The sequence below is a fragment of the Hippocampus comes genome, unplaced genomic scaffold (genome assembly GCF_001891065.2).
Source record: "Hippocampus comes isolate QL1 unplaced genomic scaffold, H_comes_QL1_v1.1 scaffold174, whole genome shotgun sequence".
NCBI classification, from domain to species: Eukaryota; Metazoa; Chordata; class Actinopteri; order Syngnathiformes; family Syngnathidae; genus Hippocampus; species Hippocampus comes.
The window spans coordinates 25440-37761 of record NW_017805983.1 but is presented as its reverse complement, the minus strand read 5'-3'; the positions used below and the strand labels follow the sequence as shown (position 1 = coordinate 37761).

The 12322-nt window shown below is 44.4% G+C and overlaps 1 protein-coding gene across 15 annotated transcripts in view; it reads left to right on the top strand.

The window, feature by feature from the left end:
- Positions 1-12322, top strand: part of nrxn3b (neurexin 3b) — a 215121-nt gene that overhangs the window by 179730 nt on the left and 23069 nt on the right. For all 15 annotated transcript variants that reach the window (XM_019891069.1, XM_019891081.1, XM_019891083.1 and 12 more), the window contains one exon: positions 5219-5390. In XM_019891069.1, coding sequence (XP_019746628.1) covers positions 5219-5390 — 172 coding nt within the window. The remainder of the gene's footprint in view (positions 1-5218; positions 5391-12322) is intronic.

Sequence of the window (12322 nt, the reverse complement as noted above, 5' to 3'; positions counted from 1 at the left end):
ACGAAACTGCCGGCCTCATGCCGGCACTACCTTCTAGCACACCGCGACAGCGTATGCTGCCTAGCTTGGCGCTTGGGCACTCGCCACAGGTGATGTGAAAAGGGTCGGACTGCTTTCCAACCACTTAGGCCTGCTTCCGTGTCATGAGATGAAGGAAAACAATGATCAAGACGATAAGGACGAAATGATTAATTATTTCAGCTCCGTATTACAAAATATTTCCAAAGTTGGATTTATTTCTGTGCATACAATATGAATGTGGACAGTAGCGGCGGATGTCTCCATAGCTTAATGCAAACGTGGAGCCACAAATTTGCGTTATCACTGAAAGTCTTCAAGTAAATGAATTTCAAATCAGAATGAAAATGAATCTCATCTTCAGTGGACTGTAGACGACAGATTGAAATATTAAAAAAAAGGAAAAAGTCCAAAGGATTGTGATGGAGTGTCTAACGCAGGGGTGTCAAACTCCGGTCCTGGAGGGCCGCTGTCCTGCATGTTTTCCAAGTCTCCCTGTTGCAACACACCTGATTCAAATGAACAGGTTCAATGTCAGGCTTGCACAGGGCTTGCTGATGATCTGATCATTTGAATCAGGTGAGTTGCAACAGGGAAACTTGGAAAACATGGAGGACAGCGGCCCTCCAGGACCGGAATTTGACACCCCTGGTCTAACGCTTCAATTCTCTGTAGATTATTACCTCTTGTCACCTCGGTCGACTCCTCCTCCCTATCATAATCTTTCCTACGGACACGTTGCTTTCGCTCTCTCTTATTCTCACTTCTTATTCTTGGCCTTGCACCTTCGTCTGTGCCACCCCAGCAGATGAGGTGGAGGATAGTGCACGGTACGCGACTAACTGCGGCACCGGTCTAGTTCCCTGTTAAGGCACCCCAGCGTGACCCAACTCAACAGAAGTTTTCAGTCATATCATACAGTCACGTTGAGGGATTCCACTTGCGTGTTTATGTGCATGTGCACACTTTTGTAGTCGATAAAAATGTTATGTACACTTGATTTTAAGGCAGCCAAGGAGGCACAAATTACTGGGGAACAAACATTGCTGGATGAAGTCAATTGCACTTGAAATCTTTGGCACCTTTCCCAAGCAAAGTTTCTTCAAGGACTTCGCTTGCAGCCAAGACACGTACAGTAAAGTAAGTTAATGCGGATTAAGATCGGCGCACAGTTGCTACTGGAATGTTGCAAAAGGCCGAGAGTGATAATGTAGCGCCGGAGACGACACTGCACTAACACTGATAAATGTTTTCAGCAGGCGGTCCGCCATTAGTGTCAGAGCAAGTTACAGCCAGAAGAGCAGACAAACAGGAAATGGGGAGAGAATGGCTGTAAATAATTGATAAGGCTTGACCCTGTGTGATTCATATTCGGTGGCGGAGGATCAAAGTGCGAGCCTCCCACTTTGACATTGAGCCCGAATGCGGGAGTCAAAGCCATTACCTTCTCCAGCGATGCTTCTTGCGTTTGTCTTAAAAATGCAGTCATTCTTGCTCCTCAATCGGAGCTAACGCTAGCTGGCACTCCGGGGCACTGACGTTATTGCTGCTGCAAGGTTACCTAACAGGAGCGCTAAGTAAAGCTAAGCGGACGCCATTTTGTTCCCGTCCACTTGACGAAGTTCGAGGCGCTCGCAGGTGTGAAAAATAGCTCATGTTGGATCCCTCGCTTCTTTTAGGTGTGAGCAATATTTTAGAGGCTGCGCACCCCGGGGGCACTGCTGTCCTCACATCAAATCTTGCAGCTCTGCAGACAATTAGGAGCGTGTGAATGAATGTTTGATACACTTCGTTATTATTGTGAGAAGTGCTCATTTAAATAGTGCATATGATGTAAAGCCATGCTAGCGCCGATTCATCACCGTTGCCGGAGCCTCTGTTTGCTTAATAAGAATAAATCTTACAATTTATTATTCATTTTGAGTGGATGCTACAGTGAATTGAAAATCTGGAACCAAGGTTGTTATCCCGAGGTCTGACTTTATGGGCTGTGGTATTTGAAATCTAGTTGAGCAAAGACAGATTCTCTGTGTAAATGGGGGTTTTCAGTTTTTCTCAATGTGGTTTTCCAAAATTCAAGCATGTAAAACCAATTGTGTCTGCACAGTCGAAAGGGCGAGCACACAACATGGCGCCCGCTTTCCTGTGGGCAAATGTCTGGCATGCGTGCACATGACCAAATCACTGTACCGTCTATGAGTTACCTCTGTCAATTAGTGAAGATGAATAGCTTTTAGCACCACGAAGGCCAGGTCCATCAATCTAACTGCTCCGCACTTTGTCTGAGCTTGTCCAACGTATTGATTGGAGTTCCAGTGCCTCCGCTCTCCGGTTATGATGGCCCTGACCGCATGAGCTTACTCAGGGAGGTTCTGTCAGATGAAAGGCTGGATATGTAACCCAAACTCCCACTCCTGGGACGTTTGAATGTTCACATTCTTGAGATCACATCTCCCTTCCTGCCACCGGAGACCGAATATAGATCCACTGGAGTCTTCCCGCGACAACTCATACCAGATTTCAATCAAGGTTTGATTGCAATGCAGTACCTTGTCGAGGTGGGGAGGAATAACTCCCACTTTAATAACATGCTTTTGACCTTAAAGTCCATCACCGCATCTTCTCCTTGAGTATATCGTTTTTTGTCAATGTTGTCAGCTTTTCGCCGCCACAAAAGCAGCTATCAGTTGTGTATCAGAGTCTGAGGCTTTGCAAAAGGACGTTTCGGTGAGCCGGGGAGGAGGTCCATTGTGTGCGGCCCATCTCTGTGCAGTAGCTGTCTGCGAAAAGCTGAGATAGCTGTCTGAAGGATCGGCCAGCGCCGCTTTAACTGATCCTCTCTGTCTCACTCCGCCCGCGGCACTCCATGTGTCGGAGGCATTGATCGCCATTGAATTGGATTGCGCTGGGCCTTATTACTGATGGCAGTGTGTGTCGGGTCACGTGGAACCACAGAGGCTTCTTGTGCCAACAAGTCGGAGCCAGCTCAAAGCAGTCGGATGGAGGATTTACTCACTGGAATTACAAGTGTCAGTGTTTGTTACACAGAAAACGCAGGCTCATACAAACACTCGCTGCTCACAGTATGAGACATGCTTGGTATATACCGTACAATATAAAGAGTTATCATGATAGTCATTTATCATTTTTCATCATCGCAAAAAGTTAACTCTCTCCCGGCTGTGTTGTCAATTTATCTGCTCTCTTTCAAAGTTAGCAAGGGCTCACGCTTTCTGTCCATTTTTTATTTTGCGGGGGGGGGGGGGTTTAATTCCCATATTTCATTTATTTTGGCCTTGCCGTATGTTGTGCGCGGCTTGAATAGCAGCCGTCATCTTTTCCACTAAAGGGAACAAAAGCCTTTGCTCCCGAGACAATGAAGTGCTGGCCCACCGTGCTAGCGACGGGCCAATAAAAAGCGTAATTGGATCTGTCAATCAAACATTGGTGCAGTGTGGGAGGGCAGAGGTGTGGGAGTGGGCCACACCAGGAGTAAGTGGGAAGGACAGAAAGTTAACTCTGCACAACAGTGTGTTATTTCCTTCTGTCCGGTTCGGGGGGGACTTAGCGATGGTATTAAAAGTGTAGCCAGGTTGTTGTTTGTGTACATCAGAAGTTGGCAGTGATGATCAGTTTTGGTCGGTGTTCAGTTTTGGTCACGTTTTAATGGCTTGCCGGTCCAACAAGGTCAATCGAAGGACGATTTCGACAGCCAAGTTGAGAAACCCGGTAAAAAGTAAAAAGTGTTCGTCTACCAAAAGAACAATGAAAATCCATTATGTTAAGTGGTGGAAATAAAGTGGACGCCGTAGTTAGCATCCACAGCGACACTAACCGCTTTTGACATTGCATTTGCGTTTAAGTGTGCATTACCCAGGTGCAAAAACTGAGAATGCCCTTTAAGCACAACCTGCTTTTATTGTGCGCACGTGTCCGTTAATGTAGTGAGAACTGCTCAAATTAAGAACCCATACACAATCTCACTGACGGAGACTTTTTAAGTGCACCACTTGTGAGCCTGTGCCTGAAATTTTGTGATAGCCGTCTTATGTCCTCACTGACATCCTTTTTCCATTCTTATCTAATCTGGAGATTGTTGCAGAGGAGAGAAGCTCAATCGTGCCTTGCATTAGGGTGGTGAGAACGCTGTAATGGCGTGCCACCTTCCCCTTTCGAAATAGAGTCGCATTGTTTAGATTTTTAAGTATGAGCGAGGTATTCAATGCATCAACCTTTGCCGTTTGAAAAGTTCAAAGAAATTCCAAAGTGCAAAGAAACTTGACAATTTCTTTCTCGTCTTTATTCAAAAACGTGCAAGTGTGTGTTTTACTGATATTTTTTTTTTTTGTCTATAGATGAGGAACAATCTCATACGATTAACTTCGCTAACTGCTGTGTGCTACAGTTATCTTTAACGAGCAGATCATTTTAATATCATATTAGACAAGGATATAGGAGGAGGTAAAGCCTAATGGACTCTAATGTTGAAATATACGGAACTTCGGCCTAATGAAATGCTCTTGTAATACCAAAGAGCATTCAACATTAAATACGGGTCGGCGGGTTTAAGTGTTATGTCATTTTAAATTGTGACAAGTACCTTGAGTAGAGCTTAATAGTGTCAAGGTCTGCTTGGCGACGGTTAGCCACACAGAAACAGGGTCCCTCTGGATCCGTTTGTCATGTCTATTTTGGCATGAAAAACAGTGCCTTCGCTTCCGGCTTCTAAAAGGGGGGCAATTAAACGAAAGATTCCAGTCAGGGGATGAAAACAAATGGCACAGGAAACAGGTCGTTCCCTGTCACCACCTGCCCTTTGAACATCTTTTTCTGGTAACATACCTGAACATGCAAAAACACACTTGAAAGCCCAAGAAAATCAGTAACTAAAGTAGCAGCACATTTTTTTTTTTTTTTTTGATTGAACAGAATCAGTGATGGGGCGTGTTAGACCCGGTATTGGTAATTTTCCAGACGTGTGCAAGCATGTGTAAAAAGTATGAAAAAAAAATTAAAAAATGACATAAACACAGCTGACTCCATTTACCACCAATCAAAGTGACATATCTTTGAGGACACACCATCGCTTCGCTTTACCGGAATGCCCAACGGGGTGCAGAGTGGTCTGCCAAATTGACAAGTGGCCATAGCGAGGCTTAGGACTTAACTAAGACTTTTTTTTCTCCTCATTTCCCTCCAGGAGCAAGGGAAAGTAGGTGTGACCTTCAACATTGGGACGGTGGATATCAGTGTGAAAGAGATGACGACAGCGGTAAATGATGGCAAATACCATTTGGTTCGATTCACCAGGAATGGAGGAAATGCTACGTTACAAGTGGACAACTGGCCCATCAATGAGCACTTTCCTTCAGGTACGCTCTACTTTATATGCGGTCATTTGCTCACGACTTAGTGGAGGTTTATTCATTTTAAACCACTGGACACCACCTATTTGCGTAAATTAAGGGTATCAACATGTAGCTAAAATCGCCCGTGGCCCTTTCCCTGTAAAATGCAAAAATCATGCATTTGTGTTTTGCTGCACAGGATGTCTCAAATCTTATTCCAAGCATTGCCAGCACAATGTATAAGCGAGGCATATTTAGCAACGGCGCTGAAAGACTCCCAAGATGTATTTAGATTAGGAGCGAACAAGGTGAGATCAGCAGACCTAAGAGGTGGTCTTTTGGAACAGATAAAGCTGCAGTCTGTGTCTATTGCAATGACAGCAGCGCAATCACAAAATAATGCTTGCTAGCTGGATAAAAATGAGAATGAACGTAAAAAGGAGGACATTTGGAGTATCGACTAAACAAACAATAAAACGGAGTTGTGAAGTCATTGTAATGAGCTCACAAACACGTTCTGTCCAGTCTCCAATTGGTTTTTGTCCCGACACACTTGAGAAATGAACAGGGAGATGTGCCATGCTCTTTGGTTCCAAAAATGAATGTCCTGAAGAAATCAAGTTGGTTTTGTACCGATTTGCAGCTCGTTACTAAAGATGTCCAGACATCTGGGATGATCACACAAGTCTCTCATCCGAGCTTTTTTTTGTCCAGTACAGTAGATGTGTAGTCATGGATAAAATCATTCTCTTTTTTTTTTTTAACGAGGCATTAGTCATAGCATCGACTGACTTGGAAGAACACCCACGAAGCAGCTGAGGCCTGAAGAAGTTGGGATGAAAAAATGAATACAATCAGCGACAGACTTCGGTCGAGGTTGAGTAATCATGTTTGGGATCAACACCAAAATAAACGCCTTCGCAGATGCCTATCACTGTCAAAATAGATTTCTTTACCGGGGTATCGGCGTGTACTCACGACAATGAGTAACAAATAGTCATGAAAACACAACCCTCTTTGTCGAGGCCAATATGTACATCTCAACAGAAATGTTGGAAAAAAAAATCCAAACATAAGACTAACAGTACACAAATGAATGTTGATCCTGTTGACTTCTCAACATGCCTCCAGCATTTTTTCCCCCCAGTTGCATGCCATCACCACCAACTGGGCCCCATCCTCCCTTGGCGTGACCTGGCACACTGCTTGTAGTTTGGTTCAGTGCCGTACAGGTGATGTTAATCCTTTCTGTCGCTCGCTTTCTTTTGCCATTGGCCGTCCGTCCTTGGCTTTTCTTGGACCATACAAAGAAAGAATGGTTTAGCGACTGTGTTTTAAGTACAGTCATGTAGCACAAGACTCCTCCTCCGTGATGGCACGGCATTCAATAAATCAGGCGTTGAAACTAATAGTTGACTAGACCAGGGGTCCCCAACCTTTTTGCCCCACGGACCGGTTTATGTCAGACAATATTTTCAGGGACCGGCATTTAAGGTGTGGCGGAAATAATACAACAACAATAAAATAATATGGTATGAGCTGCATGAAAACTGTGGTGTTTTCGAAATATAATAATAAACACAAGGAGCGTCTAATCTGGCCGCAACACTCCAATCGCTATGGCAATGTTTAATGCCTTCAAAATACGATACAACGCAAATTCAAAGTGCATGAAAATGACGACTCACCACAGCACCGAGCTTGATTTTCTGCAACCAGACGGTCCCATCAGTGCTATTGTGGCGATCTCAGAGTATTCAGACATAACTTTAATCCAGTTGTCTCGAACGTACTTTTAAGGCCGCCGTCATTTGCGATCTCCAGCAGTTTTTTTACTCATTTTGCGAGCTCCGGTGTTTGTTTTTAGCCTAATTGGTCGCGTTACGGAGAAGCGTGGCTTGACGTGTGTCAAGCTGGACACAGACGGATGTAACGGAGAATCCGGTAAGTTTTCAAAATAAAACATCTTTCGTATTCCGAAATAAATAAAACGGAATTAAGGCAAGTTCTTTCTGTGCGGCCCGGTACCAAATGCCCGGCGGACCGGTACCGGTCCGCGGACCGGCGGTTGGGGACCCCTGGACGAGACGACTAGGCGATTTTACTTCTCTGCATCATCTGCATCAAAATATCTGGCTAACAAGGCGACACAGCCTGCATATGTACCTGGTGTTGGTCCACGAGTAGGAACATAAAAATGGCCGTGGATGACGACAGTCTATCCGTCAGCCTTGCTCATTTTCAGCTCGTCTTAAAATCTTGATACCAGTGGGACTACGAGACTGACGGCAAGGAACGGTCGCACTTCCGACACCATTTGCCACATTCGTCCTCTCATCCTGGATTTGAACTTGAGTCCATAGGGGTGACAAACCCGCACATTGGCAGTTAAGGTTTTGCATGGTAGCCGGGGTGCCTAAAAAAAATCAAATCAAAACAATAATAACCACATTCATCCAACTGGAGACAGGCCCATGTTCCTTCCTTCTTTCAACAGTCGTTAATTTGGCAGAGTTGTTTGACCCCCGCCGTCTTCTTAATTACCTCAAAGTGCCCTCTGTATCAATGCACTGCGGTTGTTTACCAACACCCCCGCCCCTCAATATTCCATTAAGTGCCCATTCAGAGTCTGATGAATGTTTGCCAGCTGGACCGTAAATGGAAACACACGGGCACGGATTTCTATCCTTTAAGCTTTCAAATGATCCAAGTGCTCAAATTGATATTGTTCCCGTTTTCTCTCCACCTGAATGCATTGCAATTAATTTTCTTTCTTTGGCGCAGGTCCTTTGCGGATCAGTCAGTGATGGTAATTACACAGCTAGCGTTTGATTCTTCCCTCCCCCGCTTTTATAACCCTTGTAAAAGCATCTCATGAGTAACTACACGTTGTGATGCATCGAGTGATTCCTCGCACTCTGTGTTTAGCGCGAAGGTGGCAGGCGCCACGGGGCGCCGGGGCTGCTCGATAAACAGTTGCCAGATTGGGGCCTGCCCGCTCTCCCTGGTTGGGAATTGCGGACAGAGGTGTCGCTCGATTGCTTGTCAGTGGAAGGTGTTTGCACTCCGGCTGGGCTCGTGTTAATTGGACATCTCACCAACGGTTTTTTAAAATGGATTCATCAAATGCTCAAGTGAGATTTGGATGGTTTATTTAATTTAGTACCTAGGTTAAATAGAGCAAAATGATACCTGAGCCCCAAAAATTGCACATGCGGCAAATTTTCGATAGAAATCTCCCATATATGCCCAAATCAGGCAATAAAGGTGACAATGTAGTCACTAAAATGTAACATCAATTATATTAAAGAAAATCCTGAAACCGCACCTGATGTCTTTCCGTGTACCCATTTGACAAATGCACAAAACTTTCAGATTAGTCATGGCAACACAGACTGAATAAAAGATGGATGCATAGAGATAGTAGAGGAGCATGCTCTCATAGCATGCATAGAGGAGTGGTAGGTGCAAAGAAGTAACTGAGGTTGAATATTGGACACATGCACTCGCACAGCTCTGTGATACTTATGCTGCGGAATATACGATGCTTATGAGTGAGGAGTAGTAATACATGGAGAAAGAAAAGGCCCTATTTTCTCTCAATTGCTTTTACGCTCTGCTCGCTCCCTTTTATTGGGTTGAAAGTCTCAGGAGTATGAGTTTTTGAGGACAGTTCCAAAATGGCAAAAATAATTGGAGACGGTTGTGTTAACATAAAAAAAAAAAGTTACACTTAATAGCGGCACTAATGGAAATGTGTCATATTTGTTCAGAATAAATGCATCCCAGCACAGACATGAGGGGATCGAGTAGGTATAGGTGGAGTTGACGGTTTAATAAGCAGTTCAGGCTGTTATGAGGTGCGAGCTGCCATTTAAATAGCATTGGTTGGTATTTGCTACACTTTTAGGAGTGCATATGAATTTCATATTAAACATTTTACACATAGGGCCCTGTTCTGTCCTCAACTTAGTTAATTTAAGTTTGAATGTTGTATTTAAGTTACACTAAAGTAACGTTAATATTTCCATGCATAGATGAGAGTATTTTTTTATGCAACGTAACTTTATTGATTTCATTGTAAGCAGCTAGTTCAAGACCGGACGTGACGTCACGAAAGCGGAAATTGCGTACGCGGAAGCGGGAAGTAGAGTGGTAGATCATTCGTCACCAAGAGAGAAACGCTGCAGTAGTCCAGTCTCATCCAGCATCATCCGCATACATTTTATGCCTTTGGTGGCATCGTGGGTATATACAAGTTTGTATTTTTATCGGTAAACAATTCTGTGACTCTTTATGTTAAAAGAAATGCTGCTCGGCGATGTGCAAAAACATGCTAAGATTGATGCTAGCGCTTGCTAATCGCGTTAGCACAACGATGTCTCGTTACGATCGCGGTTGAGCTAATGTTAGTGTATTTAGTTGGTTGTGAACGAAAAGCAATTCATATACGCTGTGAATTCAGTTTGTTTTTTATTGTTACATCTGTGCATGGTGTGAATTGAAGGTAATTTCGCCTCGTATTGTATGTTACAGTTTCACCTTTTTCTCCATCATTAAACCTGTGGACTAAGTAACGTCTTCAGAGTCATGGTGTAGAAGATGAGTTTAGCTGACTGTCCAAATCTGGCCGAGACAGCACAGTGAAACCATGGCTTCCTAGTGGGCAAGATAACCAAAATGTTGCATCACCCCTATCCTATCCCATGTCTCCTAATTCCAACTATAGTAACTCCAATGCAAACAAATGTGTGAGATACCTTGCATGCCGTGAATTGGTATCCACCGGCTTACTCCAGTTTAATGACAAGCCACAGAATTACAGAGCCTGGAAACGCTCATTCCACTCTGCGACCACCGCCAAAAACTGCAAAGTCCAGTTTCAGTGTTTTGAGTGCAAGAATGAGAGACATTGCACGGCCGTACATCCAGAGCATGTATGGAAGTGGAAGTCCCTGCTCCAGAGCATGGCGGGGAGGAAGTCAAAACTTTGCCTGAATCCGACATCACAACCAAATGCACCAAAATCTGCGGTGGAGACCTCACAGACCGATCCTGTTCAAACCCTATGCTCAGAAGCTAGATGTTGGGTGGGTTGTTGTAGGCATTGTGTGCCTCGGCAGCATCCACAGACCACAAACAATCAGCTCCTTTAATACAAGCACCACAGAGCTACAATGACCATCCATCTTTAACCCATGCCCTAATGTGTTCCATGTGAAAGAAAAGTACAGCGCCATCCAAGGGACGCGCAATCTCAGAACATGCTCTGAAGAGGAATGTATCTGTGATGATGACCATATTGGCTGGAAGGTGTTCCGGCGAACCAAAGAGGATCACAAAGTGGCTCCGTCAATTCAGGATGCTTCATCCATGAGAATCATGAACCATGGACTACATAAAGATTCCAACAACAGTAGGGTGGGTAGCTCCATTACCCTTTAAGAACCCACGCAGACGGCTTCCCCGCAACAGGCCCCTGGCACTAAAACGTCTCATGTCTCTTGGGCAAAACCTTGAGAAGCCTGAGATGAGGTCTCTGTCTACAGTTGAAGCTGCTTTTGACTTGCTCAAGGAGATGCAAGATGTGCTCTCTAGATCAAACCGGAGACTACACAAGATCGCAGCAAACCACAAAGAGGTCATGGAAGCCTTCCCATCAAAGGACCACGCAAGCGACTTGAAAGACCTCAACCTTAACACAGACAAAACGCCGATGCAACGAAGTCTTGGACTCAGTTGGAATCTACAGACTGCTTTGTCTTCATTGTCTCCGATGCGATAAAGCCTTACACACGACGAGGTGTCTTATCCACCATTAACAGCCTCTATGACCCTCTAGGATTTGCAGCACCAGTTACTATCCAGGGCAAGGCAATTCTAAGAGAACTCACTGCAGAGAATGGTAACTGGGATGCACCATTGCCTTGTGAAATACCCATGAAGTCTTGGTAACCTTTGTGGCAGAAGTACCAGCTATCCATCAATTCCCGACCGCTTGTTCCAACTGACTGAGACGAGTTGTTCTTACTCACACCAGCTACTCTCTTAACTCAGAAGGTGCTTCCTCGACCAGCTCCTGCAGGAGAGTTTGGACCCACTGACCTCTACAAGCTCTCATCCAGCTCAATCCACATACATTTTATGCCGTTGGTGGCATCGTGGGCATGTACAAATCAAGTTTGCATTTTTATCGATAAACAATTCTGTGACGCTTTATGTTAAATGCTGCTCGGCGATGTGTAAAAACATGTTAAGATTGATGCTAGCGCTTGCTAATCGCGTTAGCGCAACAATGTCTCGTTACTATCGCGGTTGAGGTAATGTTAGCGTATTTAGTTGGTTGTGAACGAAAAGCAATTCATATACGCTGTGAATTCAGTTTGTTTTTTATTGTAACATCTGTGCATGGTGTGAATTGAAGGTAATTTCGCCTCGTATTGTATGTTACAGTTTCACCTTTTTCTCCATCATTAAACCTGTGGACTAAGAGTAACGCCTTCAGAGTCGCGGTGTAGAAGATGAGTTTAACTGACTGTCCAAATCTGGCCGAGACAGTACAGGCTCTATTTTTTGTGAGCGGTGTACATTCCCCAAAAATTCTGAAAGTAAAGTATAAAACAAGGAGCTGGGTGGCATTGGAAAATACTGTTCAATGCTCTCGCAAAGTGTCTATGAGGACTGACCTCAAGGTGTCAAAAACAGATAATGACGGGGAGAGGTATTGAAGAGTGAATGAGAGAAATTACGCAGCCAAAGAAAGTGACTTAGCTGAGCTGCGCAAGGGCAGCTGATTGCGTTGAAAGCCCAAAGTGAAAAGCAGTGGGCAAATAACCACGCGATGCAAAGCAGGGCGGATGAATGAGTTCAGAATAGAAAATAAATGTGAAACATTGCCAGAGAAAGTGGAGGTATCGTTAAAATAAGGCATGCTTCGGTGTTATGATGTGTTTATA